This window comes from Hypomesus nipponensis, chromosome 16 (genome assembly GCF_054491055.1).
Source record: "Hypomesus nipponensis isolate SF chromosome 16, ASM5449105v1, whole genome shotgun sequence".
Classification (NCBI taxonomy): Eukaryota; Metazoa; Chordata; class Actinopteri; order Osmeriformes; family Osmeridae; genus Hypomesus; species Hypomesus nipponensis.
The window spans coordinates 4,978,670-5,005,401 of NC_140376.1; the positions used below are offsets into that span (position 1 = coordinate 4,978,670).

The window sequence follows — 26,732 nt, forward strand, 5'->3', positions numbered from 1 at the left end:
TTAACGGTTGCCATTGATTTTGCATGATTATGCTTATATCCTTACAAGGCACGTGAGATTGCCAAGCATTGGTTTTTAGGGTGTCAAAGTTAAATCTTCGTGCAAGTTATACCCGTTATAATATTACATAATCCCTTCAAAAAGGGTAACAATGGACTTACACTCTGTGCAAGGCAAAGATTTCAAAGCATGGTCCTTTGCGGCAGCAGGCACAAAGCAGTCTTGACGCCTTGGAGCAGGGTATCTCAGGAGATCTGCAGTCTTTCAATGAGTTGCCACACTCATTATTAAAGAATAAGAAGTCATAAAAATATTTTCATTTAATACACACTTAAAATACCAGTTGCAATGCATGGCTTCTCTTATTAGATGCCACTGTGAAAGTCACACAGTACAGCCAAAATAACAACAAACCAAAGAGAAAGTTTGGAGGAAGAGCATATGTGTATATGTGTGGGAAAACTTGTGTTACGTCCATGTGCAGTTTTAAGCATGTGCAGTCTTAAGCCACTGACAGAAAAAAAGAAAAAAAAAAGAAAAACAATAAGAAAGACACGTTTGGCAACAAAGAGTTAAAGATCAACATCAACGTGTTACAGAACAACAATAACAAAAAAAATCACTTACAGGGCGTGGCACATAAAATAAACTATGAACCACTCCAAGATGGTAAAAGCTCCAAGACGCTCAGTGCTTCAGGTTTTTCCATCCTCCCTTTGCCGAACTTCCTCTGTTTTTCCCCAACTGGTGAGTGTCGTCTCTTGGCTCATGGCATGATGCAAATTGGTGTGGTCAGCGGTTTTTATAAAATCTCTTTTGAAAATGGTAGTGGGGGGGGGTTGGTGGGTAGGGTCATTGGAGACAGGGTGACTGGTAGATATAGATAGGTACATAGGTTAGGCCAGGGTGCAGGGGGAAGGGGAGAGGCTCTGTCCAATACACCGCAGCCCTCATTAAAGGTATTGCTGGAGGAAGTGTAGCAGCATGATCTCGTAGTGCTCTCCAGACTCCGGGCAGCGGATGCTGTGTCTCTCGTTGGGGTAAATCTGTAAAAGATCGGGGGTCCCAAAAGTTAGGGAGCACGGGAATCTGTTTATCCCACTACAGCAAGTGGGAATTGTAGATCGAAGATACAAAGTCCATGTGTGATGCACGTTTGTTCTTGAGTCATTGGTACATTGAGGTATTTGATCTGGAGAGAAAACAACATTACGCAGCTTCTTACCTGTAGCTGATATGGCTTCCCTGCCCTGATGAGCTGAGACACCAGGAAGTTGGTGTGGAAAAAGTGCACGTTCTCATCCAGAAATCCATGAAGTATGAGTAACCTGTTGGGTCTATATCGAGGGGGGGGGGGGGGATATCAATATCAGCATTAAGCTTTATTTTCACACAGATCCATTCTTCTATCTCTCCTCTTCTCCTGACCTCGTGTTAAGTACTAAATGAATGCCAGAATCAGCCCCCATGGTGTCTTACTCGTTGGGCAGCTTGTCCACGTGCATGGCGACCGAGCCGGCCTCGTAGCCCTGCTGGTTGTTTTCGGGTACGTCCATGTAGCGCTCGGTGTAGCCTGTGTCGTAGGCCATCCACACGGTCACTGGGGCCCCCGCTACAGCCACCTGGACACAGGGAGGGGGGCGGGAAGACTCAAATAAACTGTTCTCGATAAGACGGCTGAAAATAATCATTACCACCCACGTCGCGGCTGGATTACCGTCTGGCTCTGAACTGTCACCCACAAATGTAGGCAGTTGTGTGGATTGCTGAGTGGTGTATTTTTATTAACCATTTGTTTGTCGGTCAAACTAAAAGCATCTATTAACCCCCCGAAAATAAAATGTTAAATGTAGTCTTATGTGACAAGTTGGAGACAGGCGGGGAGAGATGACTGCTTTCTGTTGAACTGAAGTGCTGCAGGAGTCTGGCTCGACGTACCTTGAAGATGTTGGGCCGGTGGATGAGACCCATGAGGGAGAGGAATCCTCCATAGGACCAGCCATGGATGGCCACGCGACTCAGGTCCACAAACTTGTACTTGTCAGCCACGTACTGCAGCCCCTCCACCTGGTCCTCAATCTCTACCTGGCCCTGAACAAAAGCCATGTGAAAATGAACTGGTAGGTGATCACAATCTTTTCACAATACTATGATCCTATTTCGTGTTCAATGTTAAAAGGTTAAGGCTGGTTTAGACAAGAATAAACAGTGGACTGCAGTTTTTACCATTTTGTTTTTGAGCGCCCCTTCAAACTTCAGCCCTCTTTGACAGGAGCCCCTTCCATCAATAACAACCACAGCGTAACCCAGAGACGCAAGAGTGTTCAGGCGCAGGTACTTCACTCCTTTATAGGAGTTGTTCACCAGCTGCACCTGAAATAACAACAAATATCCAATGTCTAGTTATTTGAAAATCCCATCCCATCAACAAACGACACTACAAAATGAGGCCAAAATGTGGCCTGCAAATACAGCAAAGCATCAGATGAGAGGAAGGTTGTCACCTGAGGGCCACCGTACACAAAGAGGATTGTGGGATGCTTCCTGCCAGGGACCAGGTTGTGGGGTTTGTACAACATGCCATAGAGCTGGAACCCTGACTTCCCAGGGAAGTTGAAGATTTCGGGAGGCACGTAATCCGTGGGGCATCCTTGAAAACAACACAAATGGCCAACATCATCAAAAGGATCTTTAGACCGTTTGGTTAAAATGTACACCTGTATTTTTCCTCTGCGTCGTGTTTGTCACCATTTTAACAGATGTGTTCATGGAAATATACAGATTTTAAACAAGAGATATTTCCCTTTAAACTTCCCTTACCAGTAGCCTCCATCATGCTAGCCCAGAACTCTGGCTCTTTGTGGAGGGGGTCACTCTCTGGGCCTGTTAGCTTGTAGACATGGACGCACGGAGGCGTGCTAACGTTGCTGTAATGGCTGACGAACATGTCAAAGTTCTACCCAGACAGGTGGAAGAGAAGAGAATCAGGGAGCTATACCAAATCCTCATGATTTTGTATACCTCGAAAATATATACATGTATTCAGAAATTTCATTTGTGGATTTAGAATTTTTGGTCTATAATCACACCTTTCTATGCCTAAACAAGGTTCAAAAATAGAATCATCATGCATAAGGTGTCATTTTCAAAACACAGTTCAATCTAATTGTAACCATTATTTTGTCTGTTTTTCCCAAGGGCCCAAAGTAGCTTAAGCCAATCTTGGCAAAGCTTCGTCATGTTTCATTCAACAACCCAAACAACAGCACTATGCTTTGGCTGAGCGATAAGGGGCAGGCTGCGGGCCAAATCTGAAATGTTCAATGTCAGTGAAACCCTGATGATGAGTGTCAGGTACAGGGGTCCCATCCTCCAGTACCTGGCTGATGGAACAGCTGTGAGAGAAGCCAGGCTTGGTCAACCTGATGATGTCTCCCGGAGAGTCATAGCTCACGACGTACAGGTGGTGCTCCAGGGGAGTGTCCTTGGTGCCTTGGAAGTACACAAGCTTAGTGGCCTCGTTCACCCAGATCTAAATGAAGGGGGGGGGATGACAGGAGGAGGATATGATTACAGAACAAACCGTTTTACAGGAGACAAAGGACAATCTGTTGTTAGGGTACAGGACAGTCATGGACAGTGACAGTTGTCGTTGCCAAAAAGGCTGGTGAATGAGCTACTATAGCACCGAGGTTGGGTTGAAACAGAACGCTGTGAACCCAGCTGCTATGAAGGATTAGAGATCCCCTCTGGAGTCTCACCTTAGAGCCATGCCTGGCCAACACCTCCCACTCCCCACTGCTCAGTGTCACCTCCTCCTTGATCGGGCACTTAAAATCATCTGGAGGGAACAAGGGGAGTCAGATGGGGGAATCGGGCTATTAATCAGAAGGTTGCCGGTTCAATTCCTGGCCGAGGCATTTGACGTTGTGTCCTTTGGCAAGGCACTTCACCCTACTTGCCTCGAGGGAATGTCCCTGTACTTACTGTAAGTCGCTGTGGATAAGAGTGTCTGCTAAATGACTAAATGTAAACAACAAGCCCTTGAAAACAAACTCAAATTTGAATTCTCTACAATTACAAAAGACAACTTGTGAAAGCCAGTCCGGGGTCGGAAGACGAAGGTGTACCTTCGGAGTGAGTGTAGTCTCGGGCCCACTGGTAGCAGCCTTGCTGTAACAGGGAGGTCACCTTGTACAGGTGGCAAAAGCCTGTTTTGGACTCGTTCACCCACAGGAAGGTGATCTCGTCGTCATTGGTTTGGATGAACGGATAGAAGATGTCGTGGACCTGAGGGTGAGACAGAACATCATCAAAAGAATGGTCGACTTTCCGAGGAGAATTCATGGGAGAGGGAAAGAAAAAAGCTAAATCTTTACAGAAAGCCATCAGAAGTCAGGGAGTCAGGTGGCTGAGCGGTTAGGGAATCGGGCTAATAATCAGAAGGTTGCCAAATCGATTCCCGGACGTGCCAAATGACGTTGTGTCCTTGGGCAAGGCACTTCACCCTACTTGCCTCGAGGGAATGTCCCTGTACTTATTGTGAAGTCGCTCTGGCTAAGAGCGTCTGCTAAATGTAAATAAACACGACCATTGACACCATTTCCTCGAAACCAAGTGTGGGAAGTAGGAATGATATACTGGACAACAGGAAGCAGCTACTTTTGATCGTATGTGAATGAGGTATTCACTGTGGCAGATGCTATTATGCAAAGCAATGTGCAAAGGCAGAATTGAGCCTGTGACCTCTAGACCTGCAGTCAAATGCTCTACCAATGAGCTACACCCATAAACAAAGTAGCAACGACCTGTTTTTTTCCAGCAGCAGCATAACCTGGGATAGCCGAAGCCGAGTTGGCCCTGGGCTACTCACGTTGATCCAGATGTCCGTGGTCTCCTCGTAGATGATGAAGGGGTGGACCCCCTCGGGCACCGCCTCCACGCTCTCCTCTCGCTGGGCGGGGTCCTCTGCTACAGGGACGAAGAGGGCCGGGGGGAGCAGGACCAGCTGGAGGCGCTGCTGGGTCCTGTCCAGCAACACGGCCCATGCACTAAGGAGCACGGGAGAAGGGCAGGCTGAGTACATAACACATTTATGGTGGGTTTTGGGGAGACTTTCACCAATTCAGGCTGCTCCAACCCCCCCAAAACTGGATCCAGTTGAGTTGGGGGTAAATATTAACGTTTTTCTGCAGTTCCAAAGTTCTGTCTGAGGCAAGGGAGGTAGGTCTCGTGGAACGAGATGGCTGTATTGGTGATGGGTGTCTGGCTGTAGAAACATTTGACTTGGCAGAGATTTCAGGACAACTGCTGTACCCTAGGAGTGGGTAGTTGGCCATTTATTAACAGCCGTAGCACAATAGTGAGAACAGACCAGATTGCGGGTTGGTGTGAGATGAAACCTCAAGTAATGAGTTTTAGATTCCATTAGGATTTCATATGCTTACCAAAAACACCCGTTGACCGAAAGTCGGGTTTAGTGCTGGACAAGACCTGCTTTGCTTAATGCAATGCTGTGAATGAGTGCTTATATATGAGTGTGTTTTCTTACATGGCAGAATGTCCCCCATAGAAATACCAACTTACTATTTGCCGTCTTTTGTCCAGCCAGCTCGGGCAATGTACTCTACTCCGGGAAACAAGGTGGCGAATGGGAGAACCAGCTCTTTGTCTTGTGTGCTCACAATCTGAGCGGTAAACCAGAGGAAGATATATAAGTATGCATTGCCCAACACAGAGAGAGAGTTCAAATGTTGCATTCGCTATGTGGAGACCATTATAATGTGTTCGTCTATATAAAAAGACGACAAAAATAACTATACTCACTCTGCCGAGGTGGTCTGTTCGAATTTCTGCCAGTTTGAGAGTAATTTGAGGGTTCTTGCTCCCTGAAAACATGAGTAACGTCAGTATTCCATTGCCTCAGGTGTTTGGACACAACCGCAAGTCCACTTGTGAAGTCTGTCAGCCACGTGAGCACAGTCATGACAAAAAGGTCAACGTGAAAGGGCCTTCATGGGCAGGAAGCTAACCTGTGCGAGGGTATCTGTACACGTCCGTCTTACGCTCCTCCAGAGCGGGGGATGGGACGTGGATGACCTCCACTTCTGACTCATCCACCTCCTCATACAATAACTGAAGGGTCTTCCCTCCATCTGAATCTGAGAGAGAGAGGAGAGAGAGGCAAACCACTATGTTCATATCATAGACATACTCAAACTAATGACACCTTCCCAATGCATGTTCCATCTGATCAGAGGGGTGTATGTATTCACACGGGTATTGATGATGCCCATTGTCAGCCTGTGTAATCCCTCTCACCCCCCCCCCCACACACACACCTTCAGGAGCAGCCGGGGACCACCAGTAGCCTGTGAAGCGATCAAACTCCTCCTGGATCACAAACGTGGCTACGCCCGCAGACCTGGGGTCCTCCTTCACGTTATTTAGCCCTGAACACAGGAACACAGTAAAATGACTGAGGTTGAAAAAGAATTGGTCATTGAGTGTTTTCATCTTAATTCAGGTTGTTAAAGCAGGAGGACCTAAATGGTGGCGAGAGTTTATAGGCTGGCAAGAAATCTGATCGGAGCCCTTTAGTTCCAGTCAACACCCACCTTTGTGGCAGTATGTGAGTCTCTTTTCCTCTCCGGTCTCAATGCTGGCCACCCACAGGTCATTGTTGTTGATGAAAGCCATGAAGCTTGGGTCCCCTGGGGAGATCTTGGGGTCCATTCGCGTGCCTGAGCATTGTGTCTTAATCTCTACAGGCTTCATGGGGGACGCCTGCTAAAAATCACACTTTCAGGGATGAGGACCCTAAACTGTGGTCTGAGAACCTAAGCATGCATGACTGTTTTACAGTACACTATAAAAGTCCAAACAAAAGTAGCAGTGTGCCAATAGTTGTCAGACAAAGGTCAATTGCAATACTATCTCAGATGACTGACAGGCAATTTGTGTATGTGCACATATCACAAATGTCCTGAAAAGGCTTAGGTGGGGCCAGATCAAACAACAGGCTATGAGCTGTGTCCTTAGCATTACAGTTTTACGCTCAAGTAGGAAGATTTAGGTACTGGCAACAAACCAGGAGATTTGCTTGGGTTTACTCCTGCATAACCATAGCAATAGTGAGCCCAGGACAACACAATGTGCCATAACCTTGACAGGAAGGGCCAGAGACGGTTTTCCTGTCTGTTACTCACAATGAAGCCATTATTTCCCCCATCGCGGCAGTAGAAGAGACTGTTGCTGGCTTGGAAAAGGAAGAGGCCGCTCTCGGCGTGGTAGTCATATGATGTGATGCCAAACACGCCCAGTCGCTTCCTCTCCCTGAGCAGCTCCTCCTCCCGGGAGTACACACCATGGTAAGGGGTGGCCTGAGGTACGCCAGGGGAGAGCAGGAGAGGGGGGAAGACAGCGAAAGAAAGAGACAGGGGGGAGAGAGAGGGAGAAAGAGAGGGGAAAAAGAGAGAGGAGAGGGGGATAGTTAGACGTGGGCTCCACGGGAATACTCTTGCAATACATCCTTCCCATAGAAAATGACGTGGTGTGCAATGACCAGGCAGACAAAGCCCACGAGCCGTGTAGATGAGCACATTAGCAGCAGGTTGCCACGTCGATAGTATGAGCGTTCTAATCAGAGCAAAGACGGACTGAAAGCTCGACCTCTAACGCCTTCCGGTGAACGTGGTGTCAGAAGAGAGAGCCCTTGGTGCATGTGTGAAGAGGTTTCCCAGGGGGAGTTGACTGCACTGACAAAAAGGGGGGGGGGGGGGGGACATAAAGGGTAGGAGGGGGCTCACCTGAAAGTGATCTAGCATCTGTTTCCACGACAACACTAACAGGGCCTCTTTGCGAATCTTCTTAGGGATCTCAGAGTAAAGTAATGAGTTTTCCCTACTTCCATAGGGCATTCCTGCATGGATGGGAAACATAAAGCGGTAGACGTAAACCATGACATGGGAATGGTTGATCTTTCAAAATCATCCGCCGACAATGGGGGAAGAAAATGCCACACGAGAAACTGCAAGTACGTTTTACATGGCGTTCGACTAGGTGTTGAATTCCAAGATGGAGGTGTGGACTCACCGAGGTAGTACAGCCGATGGGAGTGGGGACTCGACTCGTCATGCTTCTGCACAAACTGGAAGTCGTGCGGGGCCTTGTTGATGACCATCCCTGAGTACTTGCGACTGGTGTGGATGATGCTCCTCAGGCCGTCCCAGGTGTGCTTCTCCACGAAGAACTGCGAGGGAACGTCCTCCATCTCCACCACTTCTGTGCTGTCAGAGAGCTCGTCCACTGCAGTCATCCCAACAGCTGAGTAACTGTGCACAGGTAGACTGGTGAGCTCACAGAAATAACCAGACCCCAAAAAACAGTTTATTACAGCATTCCTAAAGATCAAAACACCAGAGGAACATTATCTAGTCTTCCTGAATAATAAGATAATACTGTTATAATGTGTATACAACAAATAATAAGATGATTTATTTAAATAGCCGACAACAGTGTATATTAAGGGATAACTGAATTTCCAGTGCCGTTTACTGAATAAAATACAGGCAAAGCAAATCTATTTCATACCTTTTACAACTACCTTGAGTTTCGTCTTCAAGTTTCACCCTCTTTACTCTATGCATCAACCACCCAACAAGCCTGAACCAGATTTGATAACCTAAGGGAACAAAATTATATATACAATTATTTGACAACCGAAATTGCAAGGTGCTTCAACAAAGTCTTACCTCACGCAACACCCCTAGTGAACTGATAGAAAACCAGTCTGGCAAAAAATATTGAATTATAAGCCACACTGGTAGTGGAACCAGATAAACAAAGACAGCTCCTTGTAATTGTATTCCAGCAACTGTTGCTATACCGAAGAAATAGGCATCTTTAGGATATTCCCCTCTCGGCTGCTTCATTGAGGCACAGCATTCAACTATTTAGACAAACTTTCTCTTGCTCCTTCTCTGTGGCTGTCTGTGACTCAGATACATCTCCCTGCTAAATATTTTAACGCATATATGTTATGAGTATGGGGAATGTTATGCTGTTACTCTACATTTTATGGGTTAAGCTACTTACAGTAGCCCCGATTGAAGTGCTTATGTTGTTATTTAGTTAAGTAAATCACCGAAAACTATGTTAAATTCAAACATGCACGAATGACGAAATGGCCAAACAGCTAGGCCACTCATACATGTCAAAATCAAGCTCCTTCTATGTTGTTACTAAATTTACACAGCAAGTTATGTAGCCTACACCTGCTTAACAAAAGGAAACAGAGCTAAATCATTGCATTAGAGTGAAAAAAGCTCATTAAATGACTGATACTAAATGTGTAAAGGAAGAATAGAACGCCTAAAAAAATATGCATTTGCTCGCTAACAATTAAAAAGAGCTTGTCAAAGTTGTCAAACTATTCAGAGCACAGCTTTCATTCAGTGCGGCTAACTCGGGTTGGATACTGTAGCTTCAAACTCAATAGAGGAACTATGCCCTACTTCTCCACTTGTAATAAATGGGCGAATTGGTTCCTGGAGCTTGCTGTTACTAGGAAGCTAATGTTACAAGCTAATCTATTTCCTCGACACTGAGAAACCTAAGAAGAGAAAGCCCAGTACTAGCTAGCTAACGACACTAAGCTAGCATGACAACACACTCGGAGCTAGCTAGACTAGTAGCTAGCTAACAAGAATCTTGAAACAGGTAGCCCCCGAGTCATGTCAACCCGGCTGGGCAAAAAACACCGCAATTCAATCAGTCAACATGCACTGAACGAGCTAGCCAAGATGGTAATTTAGCTTACGTTTGCTTTTTGAACTCTAGTATAATGGTAAGTTACTAACATTATTATAACCACCACCAGTCAGATGGTCTAGATAGCCAGACTAGCTACTGTAATTTAGCTAGCTCTAGGTAGCTAGTAGTGGCGAGCTAAGAGAGATACCTACACTGTACTGTAGCTGGTTTAGTTAACGCAAACAGCTAGCGTTAGCAGGGCACATAAACAGCTTTTGTACTTACAGGTTCAGCCCTATATTTTGTATTCAGATATAGAACTAATATCCAACCCGTTTTCTAAATTTGTCAAAATCTTCGGTAACCGATCATAACGACTGCCAATCTTTGCCTGTAACAAAGATTTCTAATTGTAGTTAGCTTGACAAAGCAGAGTGAAGCCAGCCTCAATGAGGAATCCCATTTCCGGTTGATTTCTTTCAAATGTTTTCAGAATAAAGGACACAAGACCAACTGTATTTTTTGTCTTGGAAACGTCTGAAATAAACGGTATTACCCCCATAATTATAGGAATATAATTATCCAGTTAAAAAGAAAACATGAACAAAATAATAAAAGATGGTCAAGGTAAAATAATGCCATGTTGAATAATGACTAAATGACGAAATGCGGTCAAACTTGGTCCAGGAAGTTGAGAGCGATCAGAATTTAAGTTATTTTAGTTGGCTTAAATAAATCATGTGTCATGATTGGTCAAAACAAATACTGTAATAATAACAAAAGTTGTTTTCGTTGTTTACATTTGTGATTTAGCAAAAAAAAATTATAGTTCCGTTGCTTGTTTTACATCTTAATACAAATAACCAGATTCATAATTTTTTTTATATGCATAACCATAATGACTTTTACTGAACAAGCTCTTTCGAATTTGGCTCTACTTGATATCCACGATAGCTCGTTACAACCACAAATTGTGGCAAATTGCAGGCTCATATTCTGAAGGCGAATTTGCAAAACCGGAAATGCAATTAAGGACTATATTCTCTGGGACTATCGAGGCCAGTTTCACTACTTCTTGACAACACAATCACGGAAACTGGCACCATGAACAAAGCGACCTGTCAACCGGAAACGATACACGTGATAGGTCTCTCCAGATTCTTGACGTGTTCTTAAATTCATTGTATGGATTAATAATTCAATATGTAATGTATCCCTTATGAACCTAGCAACACTATTATGCAATTGTTTAAGTATTTGAAATTCTTACTTTTTGCTTCTCAATATTCCGTCATCTCATTAATTGAAATTACTTATCCCAACTCACAATGTGGGCTACTCTATTACCTATTGCCCAAAACAAGTATAGCTAGATACAGATCAGGACTATCTTTAATCATAGCCAAAGTCATAGTCTCCAAGATTGACTCCTTTGTACCATATTTAATCTTGAACTCAATTATTATTTGCAGAACCAAAAGTTTATGGCTTACAAAAAAGACAGACACCAGTAAAAGCATATCTTTAAAACATTTATTTGAAATAAGTTTTCCTTTCTTTTTGCATAAGTGCAAAATGCACTCAAACAGCCACCTGAGGGAAGTCTACATCTTTAAATAAAAAACAAGCAAAGTGTACATTTATAGTACAAAATTCTCTTTTAAAAAATTGCACAGTTTGTGTATAATATATATTCATATTTCCCATTTTAAACAAACTTTAAAATAAAGGCTCAGAAAATAAACAAAATTGACCAAATGAAAAATAAAAACATTTTCCCTAGAATTTAAAGCTGAGGAAACTTGAGACCCTGTTTTCTTTTCTGTATCCACCATAAATATACATATGTCTCTGTTTATATATATATTCTCTGTGCTAGTGTTTGACCAGACAATCAAAACTTATTGCAAAGTAGTAAAGTTCTACTATAAAACAAGGGGGGGGGGGGGGACAAATAAAGGTTTTTTCATGTTGACGCTCAAAAGCTTATGCAAAAGTCTCTTCTTTTACATCAAGTGAAATTGTAACAGAAGTGAGTTGTTGGAATCCCTGGTTTCATGAGTTGCTTTGCTCTCTCAAATTGTGTGCATTTGTTCCAAATAACAATCCAGAAATCCAGTTTTTCTTTATGACCAGAACACACGTTTCCCTGACTTTGAACTGGACGCTTGTTGCTGTGACCTTCTGGAGTCTCAGCGTCGATATGGATGGAAGCCCTGTACGTTGTGATTCTGTCCTCGGCCGAAAGCAGTGGCTGTGGCCTGGGGTCCAGCAGCGGGTTGTACTGCAGGGGCCCCATATGAGGCCGTCTGCTGGGTAGGATCTGCAAAGGTGTGGCCAAACCCAGTCAGGTCCTGACCATAACCTGTTGAAAGGATGAGGTACATAGACAGGGAAAGAGGGGCTTAATCATCACGAGTGCCTAAAAACCTTTCTCACAGTTCCTTTGGATAAATGAATTCAATAAAGACAAACGCAATAAAGAAAAAATAAATAAATACAGAACCGATCACAGATTTAATGACTTTTAAAGTTAATATCAAATATTGTCTTTCTTTCTTGAATTTAGTTACCCCTTCGTACAATGGTACTATTTAGATAACCAGCCAGGAATTACATCTTTTAAGTCATTCTAATTTAGTTATCATTCGTCTTGTTTAAATACATGGAAATTCTGCTGATGTTAGAGGCTTCAAAACAAGAAAAACAATATTTTCAAATACTTAGTGCAACAAGCATAAAGATGCTTTACATTATGGACACTGGATGGCACCATCTCCCTGTTGCCACAGTGGTCAGAAAGGCAGGAAGGGAACTGCATAGACATCCAATGAACACAAGACTGTACCATCTAAAACCCATTTAGGACAATACGGAGAGAAAGAAAAAGACAACTGAAATGAAAGGACAAAAATGGTAGGAGAATACAAAATAAGTTTCTCATGGGGTGTTCAAAGCGCTCCAAAGCTGGAAAAAAAAAAGAATTAGGAAGACCAAGCCACAGACCTAGCATGACCACAGAAAAAAATCAGATAGAAATGTAGTTTCAAATTTCCCCGGCCAGAGGTGTTTTTGTCGTTGTATCACATTACTTCCCTTTGATGAGGAGATGGCATATGAGAAAAAAACAATGAATTCATAGACTGCCAATGCATTGAACAACTGAGCCATGAACAGAATTAGATCATCCTTTTATACTAGCAAAGCAATGCAGAGGGAGAGAGTGGACCAAGAGGATACGTGGATGTTCACGGTATAATGAACTAGGCTACAGCCACTATGGGGAATGAGATGATGCAACTCAGACTTCAGTCAAAACTTAACAATTTCCCACTCAATCTGGCTTGGTTGTTCATGTTGCCCATCGAAATGATCATCTCATAAACTCCAAACGATGCATAGCCGTAGTTCAGTACACCCTGAACGCGAAAACGTATTTTACACGCACGTACCCAAAACGTACATGTAAAACACAAACACAAATAATAAACTAAAAAGACGCTGGGAAACACAGAAGTTGCAGCTACCGTACATGACACTATGTACTGCTACTTTTTTTTCCGGGGTGGTTGGAGAAGACAGTGCTCACACCTACCTGCACTATATCCCTGCTCATCCTGACCATAACTGTGAGAAGGACGCGTGGGTCCGTAGGCAGAGGGGTCCTGAGGGTAGTTACCCAAGCCTATCAGGGAGATGAGGAGACCAGGTTGACTGAACCCAGATACCGGCCAGTGGCCTACATTGAACATGATTCCCCCTTTATCTACACCACCACTGTGGCAGTGACTTATACTTGTCCCTTCCTGCGACTGCTCTAAAACTGTTCAAATGAATGGCTCAGATCCATCTGGAATTCAAAACATGTAGGGTGAATGCCCTTTGCTGCCTGGGGGTGTATACTGGGTGGTTACTGTACTAAATGACTGATCAGGCAGCCAACACTAATGACAAGGAGCAGAATGGAGGCAAAGCACAAGCATGACACACTGAACAGGATGGTAGTCTATAACAAGTTACAGTTATCAATAGTTTACCAATTACAAGTAGTAAATCGTTTCATCACTTGCTACAAAAACAATGCAAGACTTTAGATTTGATGTCATATCCTTCCATTATCACTTGCTGTGGGTAAATTTAAGACAAAAGGGGAAAACAACTGGAAAGGTGGGCCTGAATTGGTCAGCATAAATGAATGCTAATCGGCTTGAGTAGGGCAGTCGGCTTTTTAAGCAGGAGCCCCTAAACCCAAGGTTGATGACTATATGCCTGTTTAAATTACAGTCATTTACAATGTGGTACTCTGTTACAACAATGTTTAGAGCAAGAGATAAGTGCTCTACTATAAATGTCAAATTACTTGAGAGGCATTCAACCTAAATTGATTCAGTACATGTATATAGTTGATAAAAGTAACCAACGTGTGCATGATGGAAACCAGTGATCATGCCTTGCACATCAGTGGGATGGGTGAGCCGTAGAATTGAAAATATAGGACTCAAATGCCAGCACACTCATTCACCAAGAGACAGGGGGTCCTGGATGATGGGCTACTTGGAACCTCCTGCAGCCAAACATCTACCATAATCTATGAGGGACACAGAGGGAATTCCACTCCTCTCAAATGCAACATTGCGAGGCAGGATGATCTAATTTAAACCTACCATTCCTTACCAATCCATTCATTTGAAGGCCAACCTGGACGTTCCCGAGGTGGGGACACCTGGAGGAGTCTTGGGCATGATGTGGCTTCTAAGGGAGCTCCATAGCAGAGCCAGGAAGGCCTACAGTATTATATGTGCGCAAGCGTGTATGCATGTGAAGCCGTTAAAGCTACATGGGAACCAAGAGCAAGCTCCTGCTTGTTGGTGGGCTGTAGTGATAAGCCATGGCTGGGTGGGCGGTTGGTCCTCACAACCAATCAAAAATCTTCAACCAACTAGATACTCCATTTTTCAGTTGAGGAGAGAGTTGAGAGGCAGGAGACATCTTGTAGAGCATGTTGCTTCTACTCACCATACTGGCTGTAGGGGAAGTCGGGCTGTCCCGTGGGGGCTTTGCTCATGTCCTGAGTGGGTGTGGTGGCAGGGGCGAACCCTAGAGGCCCGGATCCCGGAGTGGTGGGAGGGGCAGGCACTCCCTGTGGCGCATACTGGTCACCCTGAGGCGTACCAAAACTGTACCCTAAACCACCACAGAAACATCCGTCAGCTCTGTGTGGATGTATACCTTGTTGTACGGTTGGGTGTTATACTGTTTGCATTTCAAATACGCCGCTGTTACTGACCAAACTGAGGTGGTGTGCTGTATCCTTGCTGCGGATAGCCCTGAGGTGCCCCGAAGCCCCCTGTCGGGGTTGTTGTTACCAGGAATGCATTGAATGGTGAAGGGGGCTGTGCAGGGGCTCCACGACCGGCAGATAAAGGGGGGCCGTAGCCACCTGTGATGACACACCAAATAAGGCACATGGCAGAGTCTCTTACCACATTCGTACTGCCACAAATTGCCTGTGTATTGGAGCATTTGTTCCCTGGGCTGAAGGGTGGTTGTTAAGCCTAAATGTTTCTTTTCTCTCTATTGATGGGGAGTTAGAGGTGTAGTGTCTGAAGCATGACACAAGACCTCGCCTTAATAGAGGTAAGAAATGTTTCAAAAGTAGTGAAATACCTCAGTGACTTTAGCTATTGCAAGGAACACTTGTTACTGCCAAATGTTGGTATAAGAACCAAACATGGAAGGCTATGATAAAATACTTTCTATGTAAGCATTCTGCAAGGAGACATGGGAGATATCAATCTGTGAATAACATTGTGTTCCAGTTACGTGTTAAACAAGAGGGATGCTAATCAACAAAAGGGTAATATTTCATGCAAGGGACACAGAACAAAACCTACCTATAGGCTGGCCCGCAGACACCCATACTCCTAGGAAAAAGGTTGAATATTAAAACACAAACTCAAAGATGGTAACACTACTGACCAAGTTGAAGATTCACCAAAGTACAGCTGAAACAAACTGGATGTAAGAATGTTCAAGCTAACCTGAGCACGAGTGAAACAATGACCTCGACGTGCAATGTTAATGTTGGAACTGAATTTGACACATTTTAACACCCTTAACGTCTTTCTTGCATGCTTAATACAATGTCCATATTCCTATATCTGAGAGAACAGGTCGTGCTATAATCTCTGGGCTTCTGTCCCACTCACCCTGGGGCCCATAACTCTGTTGCCAGCCTTGGGCAGGTTGTGCTGTCCAACCATTGGCTGCACTCAAGATGCCTCTGGGTCCCCATTGGCTAGGTCCGAGCTGGCCAGGAGCTTTGCTATCACGAGGTTCAGCCCTTTTCACTTCCACCTGGACAAAGGACAAGAAGGGCACGATATGCAACACCAGTACTAAATCATAGAAATCCCTTCCCTACCAGATGGCACGTAATTCTAAGGCTTGCCTTAAGATTTCAGGGGGCATGACAAGAGATTCATTTAACATTTTATCTGGGGCCAGTATAAGGCTGCTTTCTGTAGATACTGTAGGTACTTATTTGTGTAAAGGGGGAGTTGTATAACAATATGTTTCTCAGGTACTTTATTCACAAGAAGCTCATGTTTAATTTTGTTTAGCATGGAAAATATACATTTGAATAGATTTCACGAGTAATAGTTACATTTTTATATAGGCTTTTAAAGGTGTACCTGAGTAACAAAAAGTTCCAGTCTCCTTTAATTTGTGCCCTTTAAATGTAGATAAAACATCTAATGTAATGTCAACACTTACCTTTCCCCCGGCTAACGCTTAAAGAATCTCAAATTTTATTTTAACTTCAGGTAGAATTTCAGAGGGAGATGAATGTAGAAAGATATTTGCATATTTGATATAACAGTGAAACATGCAGATAATACTAAGACAGTCTTAGAAGTCAATTTAGAAAGGAATCTTCATACCGTGTCAAATGCAAGAGAAAATGTTAATAATACTTGATTGGCTGATACTCCCATTAAATTGCACTAATTAACATTGTGCTTATGTAAAAGGTATGCAGTATCGAAGCTTACAGTAAGAAATAGTCAAAGAAGCTTAAATGAACACCCCATCATTGCCAGCCAATATGGCTTACGTTGCTATATCACTACATGGCCTATAAAATCTTTCAGGGCGGTACGCAGCCACAGAGATACCAGCAGTTAACCAGAGAAAAAAAAAAATGGGTTGACACTAGGGGGGGAGCAGGACAGAAATAGAGAAGGGTTGAATTATTGGGGTCACCTTGCATGAGGAAAATGAATCATAAAATTCTCACAAGCTTTAAGGTGGTGCCACTTCCTTTGCCTCCCCTCTTTCTTCTCTGTCGACCTAATTACACGCACATGCTTCCATGAGTGGCCCGCCGCGAGCACTGCTACCTGGGCCTTCTCCCGCGGGCATCACGGTTGGGAGTGATGGATGCCATGACTTCTGCACATTCCCCACCAGCAGAACTGGGATTTGTCGTGCGGTTTGATGTGCTCCAGTTTCTAATTTTGTAACATATCTCCCCCCCCTCAAGTCCCAGCGCAAGGTAATGTCAGCTCAAGAACAATAGCTTACATTGAACTTCGATACCGACTGGAAATCAGGACAAAGTGAAGGAGACTTGCCAAGAGGATGGTGAGAAACTGGTTCTCACTTACAAAGCCACATATAATTCATATCTTACAATGAGGTTATATATTAAATTCAAGTCTAACTTTATATATACATGCTGTATATCCATTTAAACGTATAGATAAAATATATATTATAAGTAATAACCATATTTGAGAAACAATTTGCGTTTACTTTTAGATGATAGTTCCTCAGAGGATGCAATTGACTAACATTTGTCAAAGGTACAAATGATTAATGATTGAATAGCAATCTGCATTTTGATTTTCAAACTGGTTTTGCTGGTATCATAGCTGTGAATTCAGGCATCTAATTAGCTTTAAATGCTCCATTGAGATCCAATTAATAATGGGGCTTTATTTTCCCTCAAACACTGTGTGCATAGATAGGTCTTAACATGCCTTTGAACAGGGCCCACCCATTTTGGTTCTCAGTATTTATCGACACAGTATGGAGACTCTGGAACTGAGGTCACTTAATTGAGGTTTTTCTTTAAATTTTTAAAACACAAGTTGGCAGGGAAAGTATCAAATAACTCAAAAAGTAAGTGACCTGCCAACAAAATAATCGGAGGGGGGGAAAGAACTTAAACAAGACCAATCCTTTAGGTGACTGTTTAAACTGAATATTTCTGTCTTATCAAGTAGTTCCCATACTATGCTTAATTTCAGGCCACACCCTGGAATCTTAAAAGCCAGACCAAGTATTCTGTCGTTCTTAAAGAAAAGGCTTTCAAATACTCTTTACAACCTAAAGGAGAGGTCAATGTAAACAAAGCCTTGGGCGACTCTAGAAGTTGTACGTAATATTTCAGAGGGGTGACCAAGTCTTTTTTTTGTTGTTTTTTTAGGACAAGACAACTAAGTAATTGTCATCTAAAATGTTGACCGAGATTGTTAAAGAATTAAAAAGTAAAACTCCATAATGAAATGAATGTATGTGACATTGCCAACTGGAATGACTACAGTGAATACTATGAAACCTATTCAGTTTGTACATCTGTAATTAAGTTGTCGTGAAGTGGATACAGATCATTTGAACCCTATGAGAAAAGGCACCAGGCCCATTGGTGACCCCTGGAAATACAGCTGTAACTAGAAGGTTACAGCCCCAAACAACACTTCCCGTCGGCCAAGCCTCCGTTCGATCTCGAGGGTAAAATAAAACTACAACTACACACTTTTTTGCCCATGATGTCGTGAAAATGCATGTTGACAGCCTGGTCCACTGATTGTTCGGCCTCGAAAGTAATAAATCCAAAACCTAGCCAACGACCAAGAGTGAATCAAGGTAGCAGGGCGTTGTGACAACACAAGATGAAGAACAGTATTGGGGTCAGCGAAATGGGGATCAAGACTGAGCAGGAGGCTCCTGGGGTTCGGGTGATGTCGCAGGCTGACAGCGCAGCACAAAACTGGGGGACTTAAGGAAGCTGTGCATCCAATTCACGTTGTAAAATAATACTTGTAACGTTTTATTATTATTATAAACTGAAGCTCAATTAATCTGCAGGTATGTTCAATGTAAAAGTTTGATTCCATGTCAGGAATAAGGTGTGCTAACTATGTGTAATAGTAGTTTAGATGTTTATATTTGCGGTTTCATCCGAACCCCACCTTGATCTGCCCTGTAGAATATTGCTGTGCAGCATACACTGGCAGCAGCCACTGTTAATGCATAACACAAATGGAAAAACGGAAATTGTACAATGTCTGAAGCTTTCTCCAAGCTTTCCCAAATTTTGTTTTATGTTTCGAGTCAGCCAGGATAAGCCTAAAAATTGAGAATTACAAGAATACTTCTCACAATAGCAACACAGAGATATAGGCCATTTGGTTCTCAGAATGAATAACTAACAAGCGACTAATGGTGCTGTCAGAGTTTGCATGGGGGATATACAAAGCTGCCTTAAAAAATATAGAATATAATTACTCAACTGTCATAAAATATAATCTCTCATATTGAATAGTACTTGCAGTCCTGCTCTATAGTAATTCTAAATTCTTCTCATATACCAACACAAAAGGCACTACAATCTCAAAACAATGTTTTAATGCAGCTCCATCTATAACTGAAAATGTTCGATTTACGTTGAAGGTATTTTGGAAGTTGTTCATTCCACATAAACATCCACTACAGAAAAAAAAAACTGCTAAATGTTTTTAAGCATGTATAAGTTCTGTAGCAGCACCCCACTGCAGTGAACCAATTCGATAAAGTTTTTTCTAGTGGCAGAATTGGGTTGGTAGAACATCTTCACTTGGGAGCTAACCTGCTTCCAATTACAATCCTTTGGGATTGCTAGAGATTTTTGAAAACCTAATATTATCGTCCCCAGCCTCTTGAACCAGTATAAACAGTAACTATAAATACTATCTATTTGTGACCTGTCCTTCATCTAACTTCAAAACTCAAAAACATGTTAAAAAAAAATTGGTCACATCAGAGTGGAAAAAGTGGCGGAAAATTACAAACCACTAAATCCTTCATACAAGTTTTTTTTATTTTTTATATAGCGGTCCATTTCTATCATAAATGTGCTCCATCTACACTTTGTATAAACCCCAATGTTCTGACAGTCTGAGCATTTTTTTTTACTCTTACATCTGGCCTGTACCTCTGTGATACCACTCAGTACACAATTACCTAAAGGAGAAAAGACAAATCTTAAAAAGACGGTTAATCTCATTCAAACCATTCATGAAGAGAAAGGGGATAGAGAAAGAAAAATAGAGAGGGCTTACTTACAAAAATACTTTACATTCTACATATGGGAAAACACTTAATATGCCATTTAAAATATATAATATGTCTACACAGAAACAAATAAAACTTAATTCACTACAAAATGTTAAATTGTCATTTTAGTCATTTAAAAAGAAATTTAATTGACATTCTTGACAATGTAAATGTTGTTATTGTTGTAAATTCACTATGCAAATCCAAATGACAAAGTATTCTGTTTTTCTCCCAATAGAGGTTAGTGAGTACTGAAGGAGAAGAGGTGTATTCAATGCTGTGGATGTTGACCCCTGCATTATCGATAGGTAGGAAAAGGGAAGAAAACAGCTCTGAGCAACTCATCAACCTGATATATTAAAGCTGTCATTTTAACTGTCAGGTTATTAAACTCTTGACAGTAAATGTGAGTACATATTTACTAGACTCTTAACTCTTACCTTGTGAATATTTTGGCAACACTTGACTCAATCACCCTGTACAAGCCTTCAATCTGTGGGAAATGTTTCTATCTATTTCGACACAATTTCTGCAAGATAAACCCTATGAACCAGCTTAATTCTGGGTGTCAAATAAAGCATTAACAAACATTTTCAATAAATGTGAAAGGAGAGATTAACATATGTTCCATTGAATGTCTAGTGCAATATCCATATGCTATTCTACTATGGAAACAATAAATCAAGCACTAACCTACTACAGATGCTAATATAATTTGGTTTTAACATTACCTCCAGTATAGACCAGCACATTCATAAATGCTGAGATAGGCATAACGATTCAGTCCCAGCCATGTGACACTGAGTAAATGAACTGCCTTTTCCTTGAACTGAAATATTTAAATTGCAGCAGAGGCTGATTCTGTCCCACAAGGTCATGAGAGGACACTACAATGTTTAGAATTGATGTCAATGCTTTCTCTTCACTTTCTCACCATGCAGATCTGGTTGCATGGGAAAAAGTTTTTTCAGTGGTTGAGGGTGCCATCCATTGCAGCACATGTGAATGAACAATGAGCATGATGTTGCACCAGTCAGAGAACACTGGTCATTTTTAATTTGGGTGGAGGGCTGAATGGGCTTCTCTTCCTCTTTGGGTCAGAATAGTTTGTCATGAGATTCAAGATGGGAGGTATGGAAGAGAAAAACAGGATCAGCTTTTACCTCGTGGCCTTTGCTTCTCCGCATCATAGATCATTACCACCTCTGTGACCTTGAATTGAACAAAGGAATACATTGGCTACGTTTGGTGCACAGACAAAAACTGTAATCGTTTATTCGTATATTCAGTTTTGATAACGTGTTATCAGTTTTCATTTCGATATGATGGCATTTGGCACTTGCTCTTTTGCCAGTGACCTTCCTGTGGGCAGTTTCTGTCATTGGGCAAAGTCAATGCAGCAAACACTCAAGTCTATGGTTAATAAAGGGACCACTATGCAGTACTACTCATTTCAATATAAGGACTTACCACTCCAAATCTATTGAAATAGTCCCTGAGTTCAGGTTCACCACAGTTGTGGGGGATTCCACCAACAAATATCTTCTTTGACTTATTGCTATCTGATTTGCTGCCCTTCTGGGGAAAAAAAAGAGATAATGTACATGACTACAAAGCCAAATACAAAAGCCCTGTTGTCATCTACAGTCATCTAGTAAAGCATCAGATAGGGAATTAGGTTCTCTCCTACAGCCTTGGGGTATAATTCTTAACATGTCATATCAATGCACTAGTCTCCACAGATCACAATGCACCAGTGCCCACATCTCTTACCAAGGCCCATTTCACACATAATATCCAATGGCTTGTACAATAATCTATTACACTGATAATAACTCACTGAATAAATATATAATTATGATTAATCGCATTTGGAGATGCAACATAAAATAGGACATTACAGTAAGTACTATTCATCTTGAAAGCAAGATACACAGGGATACGTTTAGTGCCCTATTTCTGTTCAGCCTACACAAAATTAAATGCACTTCTTACCCAGCCATCCTTGGATCGAGTTTTTTCAGGTTGCATTCCTCTGGGAGTACATGGTTTAGGGTCAATCTGACAGGAGACATTTTTTTTTTATTCAGCTTGGTCCTGCTTGAAACCCCCATCAAATTATTCCAACAAATCTTCATCATGTGACATCAACATTTAACTTCCTGGATGACATGAATCTGCAACATACCACTTTGCAAATTGTACTTTATGGTACATGGTAATGTATTTTGCTTAACTTACATTTGTATTGCTTCTTCCTAGGTATTAAGTAAAGTGTGTACAATTACGTATTTCATCTCTATAGATACTACTCTTACAAGGAACGATATGCCATTCACCCAACAGTCAGATGTCAACCAATAAACAACCTCTGCAAACCAGCAGGTGACAATTTCTCACTCAAGACAATGGTTAGTAGAAACGGTACTATGTACAGAACCCTTATCATCAACATGTGTCTTAATATGAAATACATTTAAAAAAAAATATATATATATATATATATATATCACAGGGCTTACTCACATTCCTGCCATCAAGGTTATGAGGTTTGGTCTCCAGCACAGTCCGGACACAATTTGGATCTTTGAATTTGACAAACCCAAAGCCTCTAGACTGATTCGTTGTTTTGTCCTTCATGATGACACAATCAACTACCTCTCCATATTGTGAGAAATAGTTTCTTAAAGTCTCTGATAGAAAAAGAACACACTAACATGAGTCAAACAACCTTTGTGAGGCCATTGACACATAATTGGGTACCTCTATTTTACAGTGCATGCACATCTTATTTGTCTCAAATATTAAACTACAAATAAAAAAGAGCAATAAAGGAATGTCTGCACATTTTATTTTGCATTTACATGTCCTCACAAGACAGGGCATGGATGTTTCAAAAATGACAAACCATTTCAGAGAATTTTCATAATTGCTTTTCTTGTCATAGAAAGCCCTGGAGCATTGCACCAAGGAAACAAGTGCAGAAGATCACTTCTGTAGCCACAGCGCTTAACTTTAAATGCTGTCAGGATAGAACTGCCGGCATGCGTGGTGAAGACACACACACACACACACTGCCCAATCAAGCATGATTTAGTGAAGAGCTCTGGGTGCCTGAAGCTATAGACAACCCAACTGAGGCAGGGTCTGAACATTTGTGAGAAATGCAAGCAGGTTTTAACTGAAAATGCTATGTAATAACATGCTACTTTCTCTATAATTAGTGTATTATTGAGGTAAAATGGAACTTGTTTTCAAACTTTAAACGAAAGAAAGCAACAACAATTAGCGTAACACTGCATTTCACAAGAGTACTGCCAGATGTCCATTCTATGCAATTAGGTCTAACATTTAGCCCACAAGTTAAGCTGTTTACTCACCCTGTGTGGTACTCCAATCCAAGCCACCCACAAAAAGTTTCCTGCCAGTATAGAAAAAAGGACAGATCTCAACAACATCTAAATAAAGTATAACTAATATCCCATTATGTAAACATAACAAAGACCATATAAAGTCAAACTGGCCTGTGTAAAATAATAAAACATCTCCCATGTAGCCATCTTTTTCAATAGACCATAAAAGCATGTGTCGAATTCTGCTGACGCTCAATCGCACTATGGTAAACTGTTTTAAGACTATAAAACAAGCAGTGACAATATGTCTGCAGCAAAGCCGTTGATGCATGGAGAATGATACCGATAATGTTGCCCAAATCTACAAACCCATTTTTTAGCTGACAGTAGCCAGTTCGTTAGACTTGCTCCAAGGACAACTATTACTGACCAGTACCTCCTCGATGAGGTAACATTGGGACCTTGTTTTACTCGAAGACTTACGGGTGACTTGAGCGAACAATTAAATTATTGTTTTGGTCTAACTCCTGCCACGTATTCAGATGTTTTATGTTTACTGCTAAACCATACAGCATTTGAGAAGTTAGTAGCTTGTAACTCAAAGTAAACTGAAAACCATCAAGGTGGAAAAAGACTTTGCTTAGATGAAAAGCAATAGACTAGCAATAAAAGTATTAGCAAGCTCAAATTAAAATGCACCGCCACTGCCTAGCAATCTAACATTTGAGTACAGTAGTTCAAAAGCCTAAACCCAATCAACCACAAATTGCAGTAGCACACGCTCTTAATGTTAACGTAGCTGAAAAACGAAAGCTAACGTTGCAGCTCCTACTCATCCTACACAGTGCACTAAACCATGGTTTAGCTAAATAAGTGAATTGAACTTCTTTAGAGCAAAATTGCAGCAATAGTAACACTCGTTTTTTTATTGTTGGTGTTGACAAGAAAGCCTTTGTATCGGTATCGTGGGTATAACTCCTCACTGTTCTTTCTTTTGCCCCCCATCCTCACAATCAAATGCCCGCTAAATGTCCTGTCTGCTTGAGCGAATGAGGTTCCTATGTTACGCGCTAGCACACTAGCTTGTTAGCAAACTAGCCTAGCTAGTGGGTAGCTGTTAGTGATGTCAGCTACCGTTGTACAGCTACTGTAGCTAGTGGTGACAGAAAAGCTTAAACATTTTACGTACATTCTAACTACACTTATATAATATTTAATTTCCTAGTAGCTGGTTAAGCCAGATATCAAGTAACTTACAAGCCAGCAAGATTGCACTTGCAAGATGAGACAGTGTGTACTTACATACTTGGCTAGCGAGTTTATCTATCGAGGGATAGCTAGACTGCTACGCTTCTGTAGTACTACCTATTCACAAACATTTATTTTCTAGGTTTAAATATAGCTGGTGTAAGTACCTTTCCAAATGACAAGTAACCTATCTTTCAGCTGCCTTGAGCTAGACTTCTATCTTCACAAACTAGCCAAGCCATCTCTTGCTGCACCGTAGCCTACCTGTCAAAATTACAGACATCATCCAAGCTACTAGCTAGCAGAGAGAGAGTGACAAGTCAGAAATAATTAGCTAGCTTGCCAGCTAATTTAATTTCGCTACAAAGAGTAGTTAGAAATTGGTTAGCTCTAAGACTTCCGTTCAGTTTTGACATATTCCAGGGACATTAGCTTCATCTTACCCTACTTCGTCTCCGGCTAAGTTGTTGTTCATTTCTGAGGCTAGTGCGGTGGGCTGGTGAGCTGTCACCGGTTTATTGCTTCAGTAGTACTGCCTCTCTACTGATACCCGAGGAAGGTCACTCCGCTTTTGGTTCAAACTGATCTGCGCAATGACGACATGTTTGCCACGGGTCCCCCTGCAGGGGATTATTTTTTATTTTTTATTCTGCAAGGCATTATGGGACATGTAGTGCAGTATTTTAATGCAGCATTCCCACGTTTTATTTTTGTTGTATAACAAGTAGAGTAAATCTCTGCAAGCTCATGGCAAAGGAAATTGAACCCTACACTAAGTCAATGCACTGAACTGTTGTTTATGTTGGCACTCTCTCAACTGAAATATCTGAATGGGTTTCAGTAGTTTCATTTATCACCTATTATAAAAGCTGTATCCCTCCCTACTTTTTGGATCTGGGATTTCAGCTTCTCATTGACATAATATAAAAGACAGTGTCCACACTCTCTGCTAGACTAGCAATCTAGACTTCTGTAGCTTTCTGGGTGTAGGCTACGCATGGGTAAATAGAGACACAAAACAAGTTCATACCACACAGGTGGTTTTAGTAAAGCTGTTAACATGCCAGCATGTTCAGGAATCATGTACAAACTGCTGTGAAAGGCTTGGTTGCTGTTTATGATATTTCTGGAAGAAAGACCTTGAGGATTTAGAGATAGATTTTTGGTGCACATTTGGCATGATCTTAAATCAAAGACATCTAAAATTGTGTTTCAAGAACAACATTTAGGGTGACGCTATTATCTAACTCCTCTCAACTGGTCCCATTGTGGCCATGGAATAATGAAAATAACGAGGGGAACAATGCTGGAAATAGACAATGGCATTTTCAGTAAAACATCTGGGTTATTTGGGTTGGATTAGGCCAATCCTCCCAAACAGAAGCTCCTTCATGGATATCAAGAAAACATGTATGGACACTGAGCATTGGGTTTCAAACAAGTTGACCTGTGACACTGGTTCATAACTAACTTTGACTCAATAGTCGGCACCTTTGTACTGAGCAGTGGAAGACAATTGTCAAAATAGTTCAACCAACAAACTTGATGATTTGTTTGGATTGATGTAGCCAATTGCCATAAAAAGAGGAAGAATATAATAGGCTAGTCTGCACAGTCTATGCAGACTGTGATCACAGACACATGTCCTGAAAATGAAACTTCTCTGTCAAAAGCAAAAATGCATCGAAGGGGTGATATTAATTCAGGATTCATTAATGCCCAAACTGCCACTTAATTTTTTTGGAGTTGGTTGAGAGTGTACAGGCCATATGAGTGCATAAAGAGGCGCATGTCCTTGAAATGACCTTGATAACCGAGGGGCTTATATTTTATTTGTTCAGGAATTTGAAAGAATATCAATTTTACGTAATCTGTTAGAAATGGCAAGTGAGCAAGAAACACGAGATCTTTAGAATCTTTGTTTTATGTATTATTTATTCTTTTACCTCTGCCAAGCTCAATGATAAAAATGTTTGCTGTCAAATTATGCGAACA

At 41.8% G+C, this 26,732-nt stretch overlaps 2 protein-coding genes across 9 annotated transcripts; both read right to left on the minus strand.

The window, feature by feature from the left end:
- Positions 1-305: 305 nt before the first annotated feature.
- Positions 306-10,205, minus strand: dpp9 (dipeptidyl-peptidase 9). 4 transcript variants are annotated; one of them, XR_014731480.1, is made up of 22 exons: positions 10,039-10,205; positions 8,593-8,683; positions 8,095-8,333; positions 7,809-7,921; positions 7,209-7,382; positions 6,618-6,789; positions 6,342-6,452; positions 6,033-6,161; positions 5,827-5,888; positions 5,587-5,687; positions 4,874-5,051; positions 4,131-4,290; positions 3,762-3,841; positions 3,380-3,532; positions 2,821-2,956; positions 2,505-2,650; positions 2,227-2,373; positions 1,939-2,091; positions 1,480-1,622; positions 1,226-1,337; positions 628-1,046; positions 306-510 (listed from the first exon to the last, which is right to left on the minus strand). XR_014731480.1 is itself a non-coding variant. In XM_084675936.1 (21 exons), the coding sequence occupies exons 2-21, from the start codon at positions 8,646-8,648 to the stop codon at positions 954-956; spliced, it is 2,655 nt and encodes an 884-aa protein (XP_084532062.1). In that variant the 5' UTR covers positions 8,649-8,683; positions 10,039-10,205; the 3' UTR covers positions 306-953. The 4 variants fall into 4 exon arrangements, 3 of the variants coding, with proteins under 3 accessions (XP_084532062.1, XP_084532061.1, XP_084532063.1); XM_084675936.1 differs by having other exon boundaries at positions 306-1,046; positions 6,618-6,786; XM_084675935.1 differs by having other exon boundaries at positions 306-1,046.
- Positions 10,206-11,272: 1,067 nt separating this feature from the next.
- On the minus strand, positions 11,273-25,338 carry dazap1 (DAZ associated protein 1). 5 transcript variants are annotated; one of them, XM_084675960.1, is made up of 14 exons: positions 25,181-25,338; positions 23,517-23,557; positions 22,663-22,829; positions 22,132-22,197; positions 21,607-21,714; positions 21,300-21,348; positions 18,578-18,660; positions 15,963-16,110; positions 15,648-15,677; positions 15,041-15,193; positions 14,770-14,937; positions 13,349-13,438; positions 12,506-12,604; positions 11,978-12,118 (listed from the first exon to the last, which is right to left on the minus strand). In XM_084675960.1, the coding sequence occupies exons 1-13, from the start codon at positions 25,210-25,212 to the stop codon at positions 12,549-12,551; spliced, it is 1,191 nt and encodes a 396-aa protein (XP_084532086.1). In that variant the 5' UTR covers positions 25,213-25,338; the 3' UTR covers positions 11,978-12,118; positions 12,506-12,548. The 5 variants fall into 5 exon arrangements, with proteins under 5 accessions (XP_084532084.1, XP_084532083.1, XP_084532085.1 ...); XM_084675958.1 differs by lacking the exon at positions 12,506-12,604 and having other exon boundaries at positions 11,273-12,118; positions 21,607-21,711; XM_084675957.1 differs by lacking the exon at positions 12,506-12,604 and having other exon boundaries at positions 11,273-12,118.
- Positions 25,339-26,732: the final 1,394 nt, after the last annotated feature.